At 44.1% G+C, this 17,918-nt stretch overlaps 3 protein-coding genes and 1 long non-coding RNA gene across 7 annotated transcripts in view; 2 read left to right on the top strand and 2 right to left on the bottom strand.

The window, feature by feature from the left end:
* Positions 1-2,323, bottom strand: part of LOC133170919 (calpain-5-like) — a 65,058-nt gene extending 62,735 nt beyond the window's left edge. The window contains exons 1-6 of one of the 4 annotated variants that reach the window (XM_061304140.1): positions 2,218-2,323; positions 1,529-1,837; positions 1,140-1,385; positions 570-740; positions 372-503; positions 81-292 (exon numbers count right to left, since the gene is read on the bottom strand). In XM_061304140.1, coding sequence (XP_061160124.1) covers positions 81-292; positions 372-503; positions 570-734 — 509 coding nt within the window. In that variant the 5' untranslated portion in view covers positions 735-740; positions 1,140-1,385; positions 1,529-1,837; positions 2,218-2,323. Of the gene's footprint in view, positions 1-80; positions 293-371; positions 504-569; positions 741-1,139; positions 1,386-1,528; positions 2,128-2,217 lie in introns of those variants that run through there. The other 3 variants (XM_061304141.1, XM_061304142.1, XM_061304143.1) reach the window with 3 other exon arrangements.
* Positions 2,324-2,631: 308 nt separating this feature from the next.
* cnpy4 (canopy FGF signaling regulator 4) lies at positions 2,632-4,358 on the top strand. The gene is made up of 6 exons (XM_061303221.1): positions 2,632-2,887; positions 3,014-3,140; positions 3,252-3,348; positions 3,431-3,553; positions 3,765-3,882; positions 3,949-4,358. The coding sequence occupies exons 1-6, from the start codon at positions 2,647-2,649 to the stop codon at positions 4,023-4,025; spliced, it is 783 nt and encodes a 260-aa protein (XP_061159205.1). The 5' UTR covers positions 2,632-2,646; the 3' UTR covers positions 4,026-4,358.
* LOC133170365 (uncharacterized) lies at positions 2,881-5,340 on the bottom strand. The gene is made up of 3 exons (XR_009718568.1): positions 5,165-5,340; positions 3,370-4,026; positions 2,881-3,103 (listed from the first exon to the last, which is right to left on the bottom strand). It is a non-coding gene; the product is annotated as an uncharacterized LOC133170365 (long non-coding RNA).
* A 454-nt stretch (positions 5,341-5,794) lies between these two features.
* ntn5 (netrin 5) lies at positions 5,795-14,405 on the top strand. The gene is made up of 7 exons (XM_061303219.1): positions 5,795-5,881; positions 9,659-11,055; positions 12,314-12,502; positions 12,764-12,913; positions 13,436-13,486; positions 13,703-13,783; positions 13,859-14,405. Exons 2-7 carry the CDS (start codon positions 9,669-9,671, stop codon positions 14,329-14,331), a joined length of 2,331 nt encoding a protein of 776 aa, XP_061159203.1. The 5' UTR covers positions 5,795-5,881; positions 9,659-9,668; the 3' UTR covers positions 14,332-14,405.
* The last annotated feature ends 3,513 nt before the right edge of the window (positions 14,406-17,918 follow it).

Raw genomic sequence — 17,918 nt, 5'->3', positions numbered from 1 at the left:
CTGCGAGAACATCGGCCGTGACAGATCCGCGTCAACTTATGCGATATCAGCTTCTACGTGGAGGTCGCAGAGTGACCAACTTGGCATAGGCCTTCTCCAGCAGGGCGCTCCAAAACTCTCTGGGCGTGGCCGAGCGACAGAAGAGCAGAACCCCGTCGCTGCTGACTGGCAGGCGGTCGTCCACCACCACGTCCAACCAGCGACCGAAGCGCCAGAAGCGAAAATGGAAGATCCCTGCGTACAAATCTGGACGCTTGGGGTTCCATTCTTGGTGCATGTGGTCGGGGATGACCTTGGCGGGACGAGTGGAAACAATCAGATTGGAACCGCCAGTAGATTAAAAATCTATATTCGAATGATGTTTCTCGTACTTTTTTCCACAAGGTGGGCTCGGACGCCAGACAGGAAATGGCGGCCACCATCCAGCAGTTCCCCAAACTTCCTTGGTGCAGATCACGCGTGCTGATGCCGTCAACGAACAGACGCGGGTCCTTGCAGATCTCCTGGGATGGAAAGATGCGGCAATGAGCCAAAACCCGTCCAGCGTCACGAAGCCGCACCGTCCTCACCCGCGGCCTCTTCCAGGTCAGGCCTGGCGGCGGCGCCCTTTTGTAGAAAAGCGCCTGGGCGGCGGCGGGGAACTCGGGGTCCTTGAACAGGGCGCCGCGTCGGAGGCACGCCCGCCGGAGCTTGTGGAAGCTCTGCTCTTGGAAGTCACTCACTCTCTCTGTCATACTCGTCTTGGTAGTGGAGGAATCCACACAACAAATTAGTTCTTCTACTTCTTCTACGACTCAATAAGACGCTTTAAAATGAGTCATTCTTCATAGAGTTGCCTGCATCGTGATGTCTCCATGTGTTGCCCCATCGTTTGTGTTCCAACATCCATTGCTTCGAAAACCACGACTATCAAGGTTAACTTTTAGCATTAGCATTTCAATGGCATTTTCCATTATATGCTAGCATTAAGCTGGAAGGCTATTCTTAAGGCGCAGCTGTTTTAAATACACAACATGTATTTCTCTTTGTTCTATGTTTAGCTCGACAGTCAACTTCAAGTGGGAGAGGCATTTAACACCTTGAAAGCATCCCAAGTTTCTTCACTCAGATCTCTCGGATCCAAATAAGCCAACTTTTACCTTCTCCACTTCCTCAGATGGCCTAATTCATCCTCCACTTTTCCTCTCGCGATTCAGTCTTCCTAAGCTTGGTTCTTTTTTCCGTGATGCTTCCAGGATTCATCCCCACGTGTCCAGCTTTGTACCTGGAGGACAGATGTACCTGCCGGGTGCACGTCGCTTCCAGGATGAAGGTGTGAGAGACCGTCTTTATCTGTATGGCAAGGAAGCTCAGGGTGGTGGTGACTGCAGTGTAACTCTATCCATCTGCACAAATACACACACGCACAATAGACAGTCGAAACGCAAGGTGACATAACACACCGTTGATCGCAACAGCGGCACGCTACAATTACACAAGAAACACTTGAGTTTCAGATATTCAAGATGAAGACTTTAACCTCACTCACCTGTTTGTGGACGCTTAGGCTGCGTGACTTTTCCAAGGGACAGTCCGTCTTTGTGTGTGTGTGTGTGTGTGTGTGTGTGTGTGTGTTTGTGTGTGTATCACTTACTGCTGCTTCTGCTGTTCTAATTTAAGTCTTGTTTTCCACCCAAAGTCAGCCCATTTTCAACTCACATAAGAGATGCCATGAATATTGTGCGGAATAACTTCTACTGTGTTTTTTTTTTTTTTTTTTGCTGATTTTCTTTGCGTGTTCCAAACGACTCCCTGGGTATCGTTTTTCCATCCAGTGTGTATGTGTGTGTGTTGCCCCCTGACACATGAGAAAGAGAAGCCGTGTCACTTTTAACTGCTTCACTGCCAAATATACAGCCAAATAGCAGTGTAACACAATACCAGAAACCTGCACCAAAAGTCAATATGACTGAATGTTTCTTAAAATAAAATAGAACAAAACAACGCAAAATAAAATAAAATTGAGAAAATAAATAAATAAAAGTACTTACAGTTGAATGTGAATATGTACTATGTGTTCTGTAATTGGCTGGTAACCAGTCCAAGTCATTAATATAACAACCCAAAATAACAACAATTAATACCTGTAGGACAGTTATGACATCATTATTGGAAATTATTCGAAGAATATAGTTTTGACTCCAAACAGCAACACTTGAAGACTTTAACCTCACTCACCTGTTTGTGGACGCTTAGGCTGCATGACTTTTCCAAGGGAAAGTCCGTCTTTGTGTGTTAGTGTGTGTGTGTGTGTGTGTGTGTGTGTGTGTGTGTGTGTGTGTGTGTTGCTCTGTTTTTGCCTTGTTTTATTGTTTTTAGTTGCCATGTAGCACTTTGAGATTCCTCCGAATGTAAAGTGAGTTACAAATATAATTTATTATTATTATTATTATTATTATTATTATTATTATTATTATTATTATTATTATTATTATTATTATTATTTTAAGTGCACTCATAAAACTGACAAAACAACATTTTCAAAAGATTGGAGTTTAGTAGAGCTAGCACGTTCATTGTTACAGCAAATAATTCACAAATTTAAACTATTTTTGTTTTATGAAAACACGATGTCATTTTCAATTGCAAGAAAACGTGAACCAATAGATGGCGATAAAGCACCATCACGGTGACGTTTACAGTAGCAAGAAGAAGAAATCTGCTCGAATCTTTGCGCATGCGCAATTCCGCCTTCGGTGCCGATGTGGCTCTGGGAGAAATAGTCCAGTCCACCAGGGGATGCCAACAACGACGATGAAATTTGTCACTGTTGCAGCGTTTTATTTGCTTTTTTCCGACGCTTTTATTCTGGCAGACGACGACACCAGACTACCTAGCAAATGTGAAGGTGAGAAGTTGCAGATTTGTTTAGTTAGCTACCTCTAAGTAGCGGTATTAAACCCCTAAAACCTCCATAAACGTCACACTAGAAGTCAATAAGTTGTTATAACAAAGCTTGTTTGCGGTGCTCCAGTGTGTAAACTGCTTACCGTGGAGCTCCAGGAAGCCCTGCGGGGAAGCGGCCGCTCCAAGGAAGTGCTGGAGGTGGGAGAAGTGCTGGACACTGGCAAGAGAAGAAAAAGCATCAAGTACAACACCTCGTACGTCCATAAACCCCTTTTGGTGGCTTCATCACTATCATCATGAAAATGTAGCAGTCATGAAAGCTTGAAACATTAGTTTAAATGTTTTTCCCTAATGGCTCTTTCAAGGGAGACCCGTCTGATGGAGGCCATCGACAACATATGTGAGCGCATCCTCCATTATAGCGTTCACGCAGAGCGGCCGGGCAGCCTACGCTACTCAAAGGTTACCTTAACGTTCACTTACTTGGAACCCTGATTTCTACGTGCTCATCTCCCCAAGATGCCTTTCTCATCATGTTCTGCAGGGTTCCAGCCAGACCATGAGCACACTGAAGAACCTGGTCCACAAAGGTGTGAAAGTTGAATTGGGCCTGCCGTACGAGCTGTGGGACGAGCCCTCCGTGGAGGTGACGGATATGAAGAAACAGGTATAGGAAAGTACACGTTAGGTGCCCAAAATATATTCTAACAATTTATTATAAATCAAATTAATAGAGCAGGAATGTCCAAAAAAATGTGTGCCAAAGTGTCATTTGGTTAACCTTCACTCACTGGAGTTAGTCACAAAAGAAAAAGCCTAAACCCAAAGAACTACCAACTTTGTAACTTCCCATCGGGCTGTTGGGCATCCTTCTCCAGTGCGAGAACATGTTGGAGCGGTACGAGGAAGTGGTGGAGGTGTGGTACTTCCACCATCAAGACCAGAAACTGGAGGACTACCTGTGCGAGAGGCATGTCCTCGGAGCAGGCGAAAGAGGTCGGACACACCCCGAGTCAAAAGTTCCTTCTCTTCCATCTGTGCTCACTGTTTTTTCTGGTGCAGAATGTCTCAAGGAGGTGTGGAAGGGAGATGTGGCAACCAGCGGAGGCGTAGAGACAAGACTTGCTGACGAACTTTGACCTGCAGAACAGTGAAGTGACGTCGAAACCGCACGTCAGCACGCGTTTTGTGTAGGCTGCGCCCTCTGGTGGAAGGACGACGTGCTTCCTCAAATATTTAATGTCTTTTAACCCCGTTTGCCTCATGTATATAGTAGACACCCACAAATGCAAAATGTACAGTTTTTACATCTGAAATAAATTCTTAGAATAAACAAGAACATATTTTTGTTTTTGCGAGAACAAGTTGCATTCAGTTGGGTTTATTCTATTTATATTTTATCCACTTGTGTCACACTGATTGTACCTGAAATAGCCACAGGAGGGCGCCACAAGTAAACATACAGACTAAAGGGCTCTTGACTTGTTTTATTAACGTTCTTTCCATAGAAAGTGTACTACTATTCTTTCACAAGGCCACAACGGCCTACTAAGCTAGTAATATTCAAATAATATGAATACTAAATATAATATTTGTATTTACCATTTTTACAATGATAATAGAGGTCATAATTCCAGTGTGATTTTACATAGGATGGAAAGTAAAGTTCAATATCCTGATTATAATAAATAATTATGATGTATAGTCGTCATAAATAATTACTACATTTTATTTTTAACATAACTCAGCGGGTATAACTGAGCTCTTGACTGGGTGCCTTTAAGTAACTGACAAAAATGTAAAAAGTTCACGTTAATAAAATGCATTTATTTCTATTTCGTGGAAATAGACGTCATCGGATTTTTTTTTGTATTTTTGTCTTTCGAACCAAATGCTTGACCACCTTCCTCTCAGCTCACAATACATTTCTATCCTGCGTTCTTTTCCCTCCGCAGCAATAAAGCCAACAAACCAAATCACACAATAAATACTTTGACGATGACATATGAAGAGCATGCTTCGCAATTCGTTCTGGTTTTGCTCGTACTTGGCTGCAGGCTGCAAAGTCTGCCAACTTGAGGCACCTGCTATGCAGGGAGCGAACACCTTCCCATCGGAACTTGGATTGTGTGCAGGTTTTGAGTGAAAGCCTCTCCAATTGCGATTGTTTGTGTTGCCTTATTATTGCACTTGTCCCGCATCCAAGCATAGCATTCGTTAAGTGCGCTGCAACTGGCAGACACGCACATGCATGCGTGAAAAAGAAGAAGAAGCGCACCTGGGGAAACATTCCTCCGGGGGAGCCATCAATCAGTTTTATGGCTTTCTCGGGGGAAACTTCGCTCCAATCAAGTGTTCCCTCCCGACCTCCACCTTCCATTTCCATCTGTATCAGCTTTGCTTCACATCTGACAACCATCTTGTATATTACACGTCGCCAATTAGTTTCCGATTCCAGAGGGCTAATTGGGTCAAAGAGAGACGATAACAAGATAAGACCAACGGCAATATAAAAAAAATAAATAAAAACATTTGCTGGAATTTCCTTTTTTAAATAATATTTTTGCACAACTTAAAAAAAAAAAAAGTACAGCAAATGTATCGAAACGAGTAATGCAAACGTCAAAAAGCGGCTTTATTATCAATTTGGTGTCTCACAAAGTGGGGGGAAGAAATACAAAATGTATTTTTTTCAGAAAGTGGATTTGAGGAAAGCAGCAACAAAGTTCAAAATAGAACATTACTTTTAGTGCCGATAATTATTTTAATAATAACAGCATGAATTTGCTTGTGCTTGAAGTCGTTTGGCTGCATTCGTTTTCCTTTCAACTAACTTCTCCTGGCAATCTCACTCCCCTTCTTCCTCCCTGCTCCTCCTCTTCCTCCTTCATCTGCTTCCCCCCCCCCTCCGGCAGGCCAGCAGACAGACGCGCGAGCCGAGACTGGATGTGAGGACACTTTGGTAGGAGAAGCGCCATCTCGGAGGACGCACATGGTGAGCGAGCACGCACCTTTGCCTTCAACTCTTTTATTAAAATGATTATATTTATTTACCAAAACGAGTTAAATCACGCCTTTTTCAACCAAAGCAGAGAAAATGATAATTAATTAATTAGGCTATTTATTACCAGACAGTCATTTTATTTATCAGTTATACAACTGCAACATCTTGTTTATTGCCTACTTTAGTTAGGCCTAAAAGCAAAACCTCCCCCCCCTAACAAGTTTTTCTGAATTGTTTAAATGAGTTACGCTCCGTTAAAAAAAAAAAAGTCTAAGAGCAAAAGGGTTTCTGCTTCTTACGATTTATGAGACTGATTACTGGGAATAATTACCAGCAATCAATATAAATGTCATCTTCTGTTATGACCTTGGCGCAGCTCTGCAAATATTTTACTTCCAGGAACCGAACAGATTGCAGCAAATGTGCGCAATTAAGGAGCCATAATTGACGCCATCAAGATGCTTCTGTTGTTCTAGCCAAAAGTCGGTCTAACCGCAAAATTATAAGAAATAAATCAATTATGAAAGACTTTGATGTTCAAAACCTTGCACGATGTAATGATGTTTCTTACTTTTCCCTTCTCTGTCTTGAGGGATTAATCCGATTTAACAAGTCTTTATGTGATTGAATAGGGCAAATGAATAAAGCTGTGAGCTCATCCAAAGAACTTGTTTTATTATCTCTTGCCAGTAGTGCAAAAGCCACTAGTCATTATTTCATGAAGCTTTTTAAGGGGGCCAAGGATGGATAATCCATCCGAATTGGGGGGGCCTTGGCAAACTTGTTTTTTTTTTTTGTTTCTTTTTGAGGATCTGACACAAAATGCATGTGTGAGCCATGAGTAATCCTGTGGGCAGCATGTGGATTTAATTGATACACACATGCATACATGTTCACCAGCATGCCTCATCCTTTGGAATCACAGTGATTTCATTCCCATCTGTTTTTCAAGATCAACATGTGAAGCTTCCATGGGAAGCCAACTTGAACGTATGCCTGTAAAAAAAAAAAAAAATGGGGCGGGGGGCCACGGGTTGGGATTGACAGAAAGTTTGCTTTTAAATCTCATCAAGTGGTTGACATGTGGTATTCTTCAAAAATAAACCACATAGACGCCTCCGGTGGCAGATTCTGTGGTGTGGGGAAGGGATAATATCAAATGAGGGCCTGGATTTAGTCAAAAGCAGTGCTTTGGGGTCATCTTGTGGGGTCTTGGTGACATGGAACAGAAGTGGGTCAAGTGGCGAAATGTAATAGTATTGTTATTTACAATTACATGAATACAGTCTATATAATTTTTTATTTTTTTTAGAATCAATTTGTCCCAGGAAGTCATTACTATCCACGAATTTTGTGTTGAAGGGAATCGAGGCGCTTCATTTAGATAAAAGTAGTGCTTTGCAGCCATCCCGTGGGATCAACAGTTAATTGGCAATTCAAACGTATTAAACGTGAGCAACCCGTGCAAATAATAACCAAGGCACGATATATAAGTCAAAATAAGGGACAGAAAAATAATTGATTTCCATCGACACTGGAAATAACAATGTCTCGTTTGTTTTTTCGATGATAAATCCCTAATCCTAACGACAATAGACTAAAGATACATGCTGGGCGCAAATCCACTTTGTGACACCTCTACCACTAAAATTAGATTATTACACCAAAAATGGAGCAGCTGGAATTTGCTCCGTGTGGAATAACACACACACACACACGCACACGCGCACACACACACACACAGGAATGTGGTTTGGGAAAACCAGGCTGCAGTGTTGTATTTCTGAGGACAATTGCAAATTAACAAAGGTGTCAGAATGGTTACATGTGCCAACAGATGTGGTGCAGCTTCGACTTTGCGCACGAAAAATCAATTCTTACACTCCGCACTTTTAGGCCCATGACGAGGAATTTTAAAATGTGTGAGACTCATCTGCTCACTAGAACACACCCCGGACACACTGGAGGGCAAGCTGGCTGGAGAGATAGACAATTAAAAAAAATAAAAATGAATCAGACAAAAAAGTTGAATTGTGCGTCAAGAAGCATGTGATCCATATATAATCATGAGGCATTCAGCTAGATTAGCCTTTTCAAATACTATTTTCTACCCCACAAACACATTTAAAACTGATTAAAACATATTTAAATGTATTTAAAAAACACTTAATATTGCTTGTTCTCACTCCCTCCATTTTCTAAATAAGAGGCACGGTGTGCTTGCTTCAAATTATTATTTGGTCACTCCTCGTTGAAAATCACTGTAAAGCCGACACAAAAGAAGAGGATCAAAATCGCCTACTTTAACATCAAAAAGTACAACAAAGCCATATTATTTCGTCGACTATCTTAGAAAAAAAAAAACATTGAGGAGCTAACAGAAATAAATATTAATGTTATTGTCTTCATAAACCAATAAATATTCACAAACCACAATGTTCAAACACACCGTCGTCTGCTAGCTTAATGCTAACATAACAGTGAAAAGTAGGCTAATTATATACCCTACTGTTTACTAGCTGCTAATACAAATTAGCATTGAGGTCATTCTAAACCTTCAAACAAGTACAATTCTCTACATTGAAACACCAAAGTGTTACCCAATGTTTGCTAACTTAATGCTAATGTAAAACAGCTTAGCTGCGCTAATGGAAATTAGCAAAAGATAGTCATTCTAAGCCTTCAAAATAGTGCGAGAAAAGAATGTGTATTTTTATATGCCTAGCATGGTGGCGTCCAGGTTGTAACATACCCCCAGGTTGTCAGCACGGATTCTCGCCAGCCTCACATAGTTGGATCAGAAGATCACCCCCCCCGCAGTTGGAGAAGTTGAAGTCATCACGCCACTATTTCCTTGTGTCAGCTGGCCCGTTCTACACACACAAATTGTGTTCTTTGCCTTTCTCCCCGTCCTGTGTGTGTTCTATCGGTCATAGGACATAGACAGGTGCATGTCCTTTCAGGGTTGGTGATCCGCTTCCTGAGCCGGACCGTCCCTCTGGAAGCCTCATATTTTGCTTGCTAATTGAGCGTGATGACGAGGCGGGACAGGCCGGGTCCGCGGGGCCCGCGCTGACTTTGCTGTCAGTGTCAGACGCTTGTTAGGACGCCGTTAATCTTGTCCAGAGCGAAGGGGCCAGGTGACACCCGAGCGAGGGTCGGAAATATAACCTAGAGGAGAAGCAAGGTGACGGAGGAGAGAAACTAAGAATGGAAGATAATCTGAAGAGGAAATCCCTTTTGGGGTTCGTTGTTAGTATTGACTCCATTCCAAAAGCGACTCTCGAACGGATAAATTCCTGACAGTTGGATGAATTATACTCGTCACCAGATGGGAGAAGCAGGAAGAGATTTGGTCTCACTAGAGACGAAAACAATTCATGTTTGGGGCTCAAGCAAGATTTCCATGGATAAATCATTTCCCCACAACGCGACCGTGACCGCCGCTTGTATTGCGGGTCCAAAAGATTTTAGGCAGCGCACACCTCGACCCAATTGCACGTCTGGGGGCGGCGGCGTTTCAGAAAAAGGGAGAGCCATAAATGGGACAGATACGCTCCGGCTCCAGTTGTCAGACATATTTTTTGCTCATTTCAGACAATCGTAGCTTTTGAGCACAATTTGGAGATTCTGGTTCCTGCATGGGTGGGGGTCGAGTTGCACTGATGCAATCTTGTTTTTAAAAAAAAAAAAAAAAAAAGACGACTTTCACCAAAATTGGTGACCCTCATGCAACGTCTTCTAATGTCCTTTTATTGTCCTCCACAGGCTGGATGACATGATGTTCCGGATCTTCTCCCTCCCCCCTCCCACCTCTCCCTTCCTTGCTTTCCTCCTCCTTTATCTTCTTCCTCGGCCTCTGCTCTTCTCCTCGCTGTCCCACGTCCCGCTGAGTTGGGCTTCGCCTCACGATCCCTGCTACCACCCGGACGGCCGTCCTCGCCACTGTCTGTCCGAGTTCATCAACGCCGCCTACGGGGTCTCAGTGGACGCCAGGCGCTCCATCCGAGCTTTCGACGGCAACGTCACCGCCTTGACGGATCTTCACAATCCTCACAACCTCACCTGCTGGCAGGCGCAAGGGGGTCAGGACAGCGGGGACTGGGTGCTCACCGTGCCCCTGGGTCGGCGCTTTGAAATCACCTACATAAGTCTGCAGTTCTGCTATCATGGAGAACCGTCCGACCCGATCTCAATCTCCATCTTCAAATCCATGGATTACAGACACACTTGGAGGGCGATGCAACATTACTCCAGCGATTGCCTCGGGGATTTTGGGCTCCCCTCCCAGACGGTGGCCCAGACCAGACACCAGGAAACGGAACCGCTGTGCTCCGATCCTCGGCCCTTGCAGAGGCAGCGGGGCGGTATGGTGCTGGCGTTCTCGGCCCTCGACGGCCGCCCGTCGTCTCCGGATTTTGACTACAGTCCCACTTTGCAAGACTGGGTGACCGCCACAGACATCCGTGTGGTCTTTCATCAAACATCCGCCGGCGCAAAGCTGAGCTCGGGAGTGAAGGACGATGGGAGGACTGAGGAGGGTCGAGTTGTCGATCTCCTGAGGTGGAGTTCGGGCGATGCCGGTGATCCGATGGGCAACGTGCCTTCCTTTAATAACAGGGCCACAACAAACTCTGAAATGAGCACGCAGAAGAAAGCAGGCAAGCTTCGAGGGAGAAGTCATCACAAGGTAGGAAACAACGTGACCAGTAAGGAAAGTGGGGACACCTACAGCTTGGAGGTCGCGATGAAAAAGGATGAGCGAGCTAGAAAGCTTGGTCGTAAGAAAGACGGCGAGGAGTGGCTCCTTTGTCCAAACGGTGACTGTAACTGGACCGGACGCCAAAGAGCGGCCAAGGGACGAGAACTGAGAAAGCGACGAAACAACCATCCCAACATCCCGCAAACCTCCAGGAACCTTCAGGCGGCATTACAAGCTCCGCCTACCGTAGCCCCCCTGCCTCCTCTGGCCCTCTCGGACCTGCAGGTAGGGGGTCGGTGCAAATGCAACGGACACGCTTCCAAGTGTCGACGTGACGACGCGGGGCGGGCCGTGTGCGTGTGCAAGCATCACACGGCCGGCCCGGATTGCGACGTGTGCGAGGACTTCTACTTTGACAGACCCTGGCATCGAGCCACGCCCACCCACCCAAACCCTTGTGTGGGTAAGTCATACCTCGCAGTTACTGCAATCTGGCGAACTCCAGTTCAGATTCATCCAAGGTCCCTCCAAAAGTGGTCAAGGACATACAAAGCCGCCGGTCCACTTTCAATAACTTCACAATCACGTAATAAGTGGATTCAACACTAGCTGCACAGCTTAACTGACACCCAGGTACACAGGCTAGCTAACGGCTAGCCAGTTAGCAGCTAACAGCAGCCAACTGTACACTGATTGGATGACTCCCATGTCCATTCGACAGGCTAGGCTTCGACTTTTAAAGCCGCACATAAAGTCACGGATACGACAGTGTCAAACCGCAGTGTATTTTCTTTCCGTTGTATCTTTCTAAAACATTATTGCTAGCATAACGGCTAATCAATTTAAAGCAGGGGTGTCTAACTTATTTTTGTGTTGAAATTGCCAACCCAAATAAATATCTGAATGTCTCAAATTATATACAGTGTACGGTACTCAACAAACTAGTGAGTGACTAGATGAATAAATAGTTTTCAAAACAGAGACTAAGAAAAACGGTGAACAAATTTTAAAAATATGAATGGTAATAAAAATTGCTAGCAATAGATCTATTTTTTAAAAGTGAAAACAATTACCGTTTTTTTCCATGTATAATGCGCAAAATTTAACTAATTTATTGTCCTAAAACCTGGGGTGCGCATTATACATGGGTACAAAAATATATACATATATATATATATTTTTTTTTAATCCGGATATGATACGGAGGCCGCCATTACAGATGCGCTTTCTTCTCTGCTGTTCACTTCAAAAACGCTCCATACGAACACAATGCTCTGGTATCAGACGCTCGCTCGATCACCTGCTCGTTTGCTGTCACAATTTGCTAACCCTTACCCTACACAAATCCGAAACATTTCTTCGCTATCGAGTTTGCTAGCGCATGCGCAGTGATACTGACCGGCAGAATAACATCCGGTTGTTCCCAAAGATGATCTTTTTTCTGAAATAATTTTACGTTTACGGACTTAAGTAGGAGTCAAAAATTGGGTGCGTATTATACATGGGCACAGGCTTTTTTCCAGCATCAACATGCCATTTTTAGGGTGCGTATTATACATGGGGGCGCATTATACATGGAAAAAAACGGTAGTCATTTTAATATTGACATGAATTTGATGCACAATTTGTCTTTGCGGGTCACACAAAATGATGTGCCGGGCCATATCTGGCCCCCGGGCCTTGAGTTTGACACGTGATTGAAAGCATTTCCCCTTCTCCAGCGTGCGAGTGCAACGGCCACTCCAACAAGTGCCGCTTCAGCATGGAGGTGTTCCAGCAGTCCGGACGACGTAGCGGCGGCGTGTGCCTCAAGTGTCGCCACCACACGGCCGGACGCCACTGCCAGTACTGCCACAACGGTTACACCCGGGACCAAAGCAAGCCGCTGCACCACCGCAAAGCCTGCCAACGTCAGTTCGCTACAAACGCATGCGTGTGTGTTGGACGAAATGTAAACGAGTGTGTTTTACGGGCGAAGCTATTCGGGACGCGCCTTCCACCTGTAACACTGCTGCGACCCATGACCTTTCTGGTTGAACCCCCACCCTCTCATTGATTTGGTTTCACAGCTATAACCGGACCCCTGAGGCGTGACCATGACAACGATGCGGTCTGCATTGAAAACAGTCTGAATGATGATTGACCCCGGTTCTCCCCCCCCCCCCCCCTAGCTTGTCAGTGCCATCCTCTGGGAGCGGTGGGCCACTGGTGTAACAACACGTCGGGTCAGTGCCTTTGCCGACAAGGAGTGACCGGCCTCAGGTGCAACCGCTGCGCCCCTGGATACAAACAGGGCACGTCGCCTCTGCGCCCTTGCGTCCGTAAGTCGATCTGGCCAAGCACAACCTCGCATCACCTGTCACACGGCTCAAAACAGGCCCAGACTCATAACTCTGACAGCGAAAGCTCTGCGTGAAAGAAAACCTTGTTTGTTTTTACTGCCAGATGGACGGGGGCTAAGTATAGCATCCATTAGCCTCCTGCAGGGCATTTAACTGTTCGCCTGACTCGCCTCACTTGTCAAGACAAACAAAGACATAAAACAAAAAGACATTGTAATAAAAGTCAGCTAGCTTAATGCTAAAATAACGCGATAGACGGGATGGTTAGCGATTCGGTAAGGGGATGTTTCGTGTCACAGGCCGAGTTGTGACAGAAAGGACCAAACCTGGTGTGGTACGTGATAAATGTTTGCACTTTTACAAGAAGCCTGGACAATGTATGAAAGGACGACTTGCGACTTTACAATCTGAAGAAGTCAACATCCGCGTGAGGTTTGTTGATTGTAAAAAAAAAAGACCACACACAAAAACGTGTCTGACATTTTTTTTTTATCCTTGCAGGGATTCAAGAGATTACTCCAACCCCAGTTTTTCAACCTCAATACGCCATCGGTGAGTAAAATTAAGCCTAAATTCATACGGACTGATTTTTAATTGGCTCATGTGACTTGACCTCAAGAGGCTCAAGACTCTTCGGGAATGTTTGCGTACTGCTCAGGAAGGTCATCTGTTGGTCACTAGATACTCTGATGACAAATAGAGGCAGCCACATTGTCACTAATGAGACGGCGTGTGTGTTGTGATCATGTTATCTGCCCCTGGCCATAGATGAGGAGTGTGTGTCCCACTGCCAACCATCTCAGGGAAAAGTCAGGATGAACTTGGACACGTACTGCCTCAAGGACTACGGTCGGTTGCTTCATCCGAGCCCTTGCTCGCTTTGATTCGGCGAGAAATTGACAAAGGTTTGTGTGTGTGTGTTAGTGCTGAAGGTTCAGGTGAGAGGGATGGAGCGTTCGGGTCCCTGGTGGCAGTTTTCCATTTCGGTCCAAGTGGTCTTCCGTACGGGATCCGCCACGCGGATCCGCAGGGGCCCCCAGTCCCTTTGGGTCCCCGACCGGGACCTGACCTGCGGCTGCCCCGCTCTCCACGTGGGCCGGACCTTTTTGCTGATCGGGGCGGACGAAGGCGAGAGGGATCGGGCGCCGGACGAGAGGAGGTTGGTGGCCGACCGCTCCACGTTGGCCCTCCAGTGGCGGGAACACTGGAGCCCCAAGCTGAGGGGCTTTCGCGGGCAGGACAAGAAGGGCCGCTGTGCCGATCGACCCCCCAACCAGGACAGGAATCCGTCAGAACCGCAGACGGGATACATCCCCCCTCACCTGCTTGCCGACACAGACAACGGAAGCTCATCCGGCGAGGTCTCCACCTTGTCGCCACAACACAGTCACTCATGAACAGCTTTTTTTTTTTTAACGCTCTTTGCTTTACCACCACTTTCATGCTCTTGTCATAAAGTTAATTTGATCTCTTTGCTTCATATTTATTGTTATAATAATAAATACAAAAAGAGGCGAGTGATAATGGATGGAGCGCCACATTGTTGGCCACGAGTCCATGCAACTCACTGAAAGAGCAGGGAAGAGTGATTTCATTATTTGGGCGTGGTTACTTTAGAGTGCCTCATTGTCCTCTTTGTTTTGTGGTATATTTAAATTTCTAAACCAATCACGTCCATATTTGGGCATCTAACCTGCCGTCATGGCGACTGCTCCCATTTGGGAGTCAAAACATCATCGGCCAGTGAGTGTGTGCATTCGCGCATGTGTGTGTGTGTGTGTGTGTGTTACAAAAAGACAGATGGGAGAGCTCCTTTTTGCACAGCGGCCATGTTTTGGAAAAGGCGGCTGCCGATTGGCTGCCTGGTCATTGGCAGGAAGCAACAAAGTGCATATGGGTCAGTGTGCGCACAAGCATGTCTGAGAGGCAAACTATCTGCCCTTCAGTGTGTGTGTGTGTGTGTGTGCGTGTGTGTGTGCGCACCTGCCACACTGGGTCGGCAGGAAGCACCTGTCAGCGGCCGTCTCCTCTCGGCAGCGCCTGACGACATGAGCGTTTGATCCCCCCCAAAGTCCCCGAAGGCACACACTTACACAGACACTAACAGACAACTTAAGCCTGGCTGGCGCGGACCGTGCGCGGCCATGTTGTTCACACGTCTCCCCACGCACAAAAACTACCGGACGTTCATATATGAAGCCGCGTTGTATGGTCGTGTAGGAAATCGGGAGAAGTTCACCATCAATATTTATTGAATATTATACTAATATATATTATACTAATACAAAAGACATAAATACAAATCAGATGTAAGACAACATGAAAGATAAAAAAAAAAAAAACTTGTGTTCCAGTTAAGAAAAGAGAAGCCAACTGGAGATGCTTAAAGGATAATTAATATTATAATGTATTCATTTTCAATTCGATTTAAACTGAGCTGGATTAATTGTAAATTTGTTTACATTTCAGAAAGTGCATTTGTTTTTATAAAACATTTCTATGGGACAAGATTTTTTTTTTTTTATATGCACAGCAAAAATGCAAAGCAGGCACCGAGTGTAGAAATTCTTCCGAAAATAAACGAGCAATTTTGAATAATGATTGATGACTCTTGAAAGGAAATTTGATGTATAAAAGGACAATTTCAAAACAATGAATTTTAAAAAGAGGAGAGTGGATTGAGTTTGGCTGTAGCAATGCAAAAATAAAATGGATGTATAAAAGGATAATTTCAAAACAATGAATTTTAAAAAGAGGAATGAGTTTGGCTGTACAAAATGTGCACAGACGATGAGGTCATTTGTTCTGGGGGCTAGAAGTTTTAAAATGTGGTTTAAAAAAAACATTTCATTAGAGCATCAAGGTCAAACAGATTTTTTTTCCCCCCCCTTTATCTTTTTTTTTTTTTTTTGGAGCTTATTTGGACCCGGCTTCTGTTAACCTGGACGTCCGAGGGTCAATCCTCGCCATCCGCAGCCATCATGCCGCCGCCGCCACGGCAACACAATCCCGCTCAGATTAGGACTAATGGAGAGCAGACAGACCTCGGCACAACATTCAACCCGTGGTTTTTTTCGTCAGCTTGTGGAAACACCCGAAATTTTTCACCTTCGCACTATGCAAGATTTTTCCGTTAAAAACATTTACTCTATATCATTGACTATATGTGCTTTAATAAATGGATGATATTAAATCAATTTCCATCAAAAGAAGTTTGTTAATTTATTATTGGTGGCCTGGCTTTGTTGTCCTTCTCTGCGGTGCAGTCGAGGGGCACGTTTTTTTTTTTTTTTTTTTTTACTTGAAGTTGTTTGAATTGGGAGAACTGGGGGCAGTCATCAAAAGGCGAAAGACTCAAGGGGAGGGGAAGCGAGTAACATTAACCCGGCACGTCCAGGTGGTGGACAAGTACAACGGCGTGTGTGTGTGTGTGTTTTGACGATGAACTCCGTCTAGTTTGATTTGAACCGAAACCAATGCGATTTCAGGCTCCAGAAGGTGACCTTTGACCCTTTTCCCAACATGTGCAAAGTTTGATTTGAACACCAAACGCAGTTCACTTAATCATAATAATCAAATCAAATTCTTAAGGCAGAATTCAAGTATCAAGAGACCTGCAGATAAAATCTCACAATGTTATTTCAGCTCATTTGCATTTTCTTTGGACGTCACGTTACTTTTCGTGATTTGTTGATACTGTAACGTTGGATGTCTTCAAATGATCATGTTGTTGTCTCACTGATGGTGGTCTGACATGTGGGTGGTCTTGTGGTCAGTGTCTGTGTCATGTGGCAGAAAGATTTTACGCTGCAGGTAGCGCGCACACACACACTCATTGGCGGTGTCATGGCGCTAAATTCTATTTCGTCCTGCCACTTCTTGAAGAAGACAAAAAATACTATACAATGGTTTTTCCTAAATGTTGTAATTTAAATGGTTAAATAACTACTTTTTAAGATTTGAAAATATTTAATAAAACACAATTTGACACAAACAGCTTCTAAATACTATATAAAAGATTATTTTGTCCATAAAGGAGTATAGCTTAATCCTTCTCCCTTGCACTACATATTTTTATTTGAGTAGTGAGAATGATTGTGGCTCAGGAGGACACGAAATCACGGTGCTCCCCAAGCTCCAACGTGAGCCCCCGTGTCTTTTTAAAGCTACATCTCAGATTCGGTGTCATTTTCAGCGCTGCGGTTAGAAGTCTGGACGTCTAGACAAGTCCACCGTGTGCTTTTCGGACTAACTGTATGAGGAGTCGTTGGGAACTCAACATATATGTAGCGAATCTGTTGGGTTTTTTTTTTAAACGGATAGCAGCATTTTTTTTCATAGAGGCTGTCAAATTTAAAACCAGCATATAAGTAGTACAACACAAGTCACAAATCCAACTGACAACCATGTCAACTAATTCGTTTTTAAGGGGGAAGTATTCAAGTGATCATCATCGCTTCACCACTGCACCCAATCAATGACATAAAAATAAACTGGGGAGAAAAAAAACCCCAAATAAAATAAACAAATAAAGTATCCATTAAAAGGGCCCATCAACAACACAAATGAAAAAAATTAAGTATCTATTAAATGTCTGCCATATAGGTTTTAAGTTGATGAATGAATCCGTGTAAAAATACATATGAATTAAGAATACCCTTGTAAAATGCCATTTGACAATATTGGTTACTTATTGTTTAACATTTAATTCGTCTTGGACAAAACATGTAAGAAACACACAGACACACACACATAATTTGGTTCGTACAATTAAATTCCCGTTGACCTACAACAGGTTTTCAAATAAAATATCAGATACATACAAAATATAAATTAACATTATGTGCTCAAATGGCAGTGAAGATAAATCTCTCTAGCCTACGATCTCAGTTCAAATTTTTGGGTAAAGAAGATCCAACATAACTACCAACATAAATTAACTTAGTATAACGTGAAAGAATTCCGTCTAAAGAGCAACACAGCG

The sequence above is a fragment of the Syngnathus typhle genome, linkage group LG17 (genome assembly GCF_033458585.1).
Source record: "Syngnathus typhle isolate RoL2023-S1 ecotype Sweden linkage group LG17, RoL_Styp_1.0, whole genome shotgun sequence".
Taxonomy (NCBI): Eukaryota; Metazoa; Chordata; class Actinopteri; order Syngnathiformes; family Syngnathidae; genus Syngnathus; species Syngnathus typhle.
Note: the sequence above shows the minus strand (reverse complement) of the source record. Positions and strands in the feature narration are given on the sequence as shown.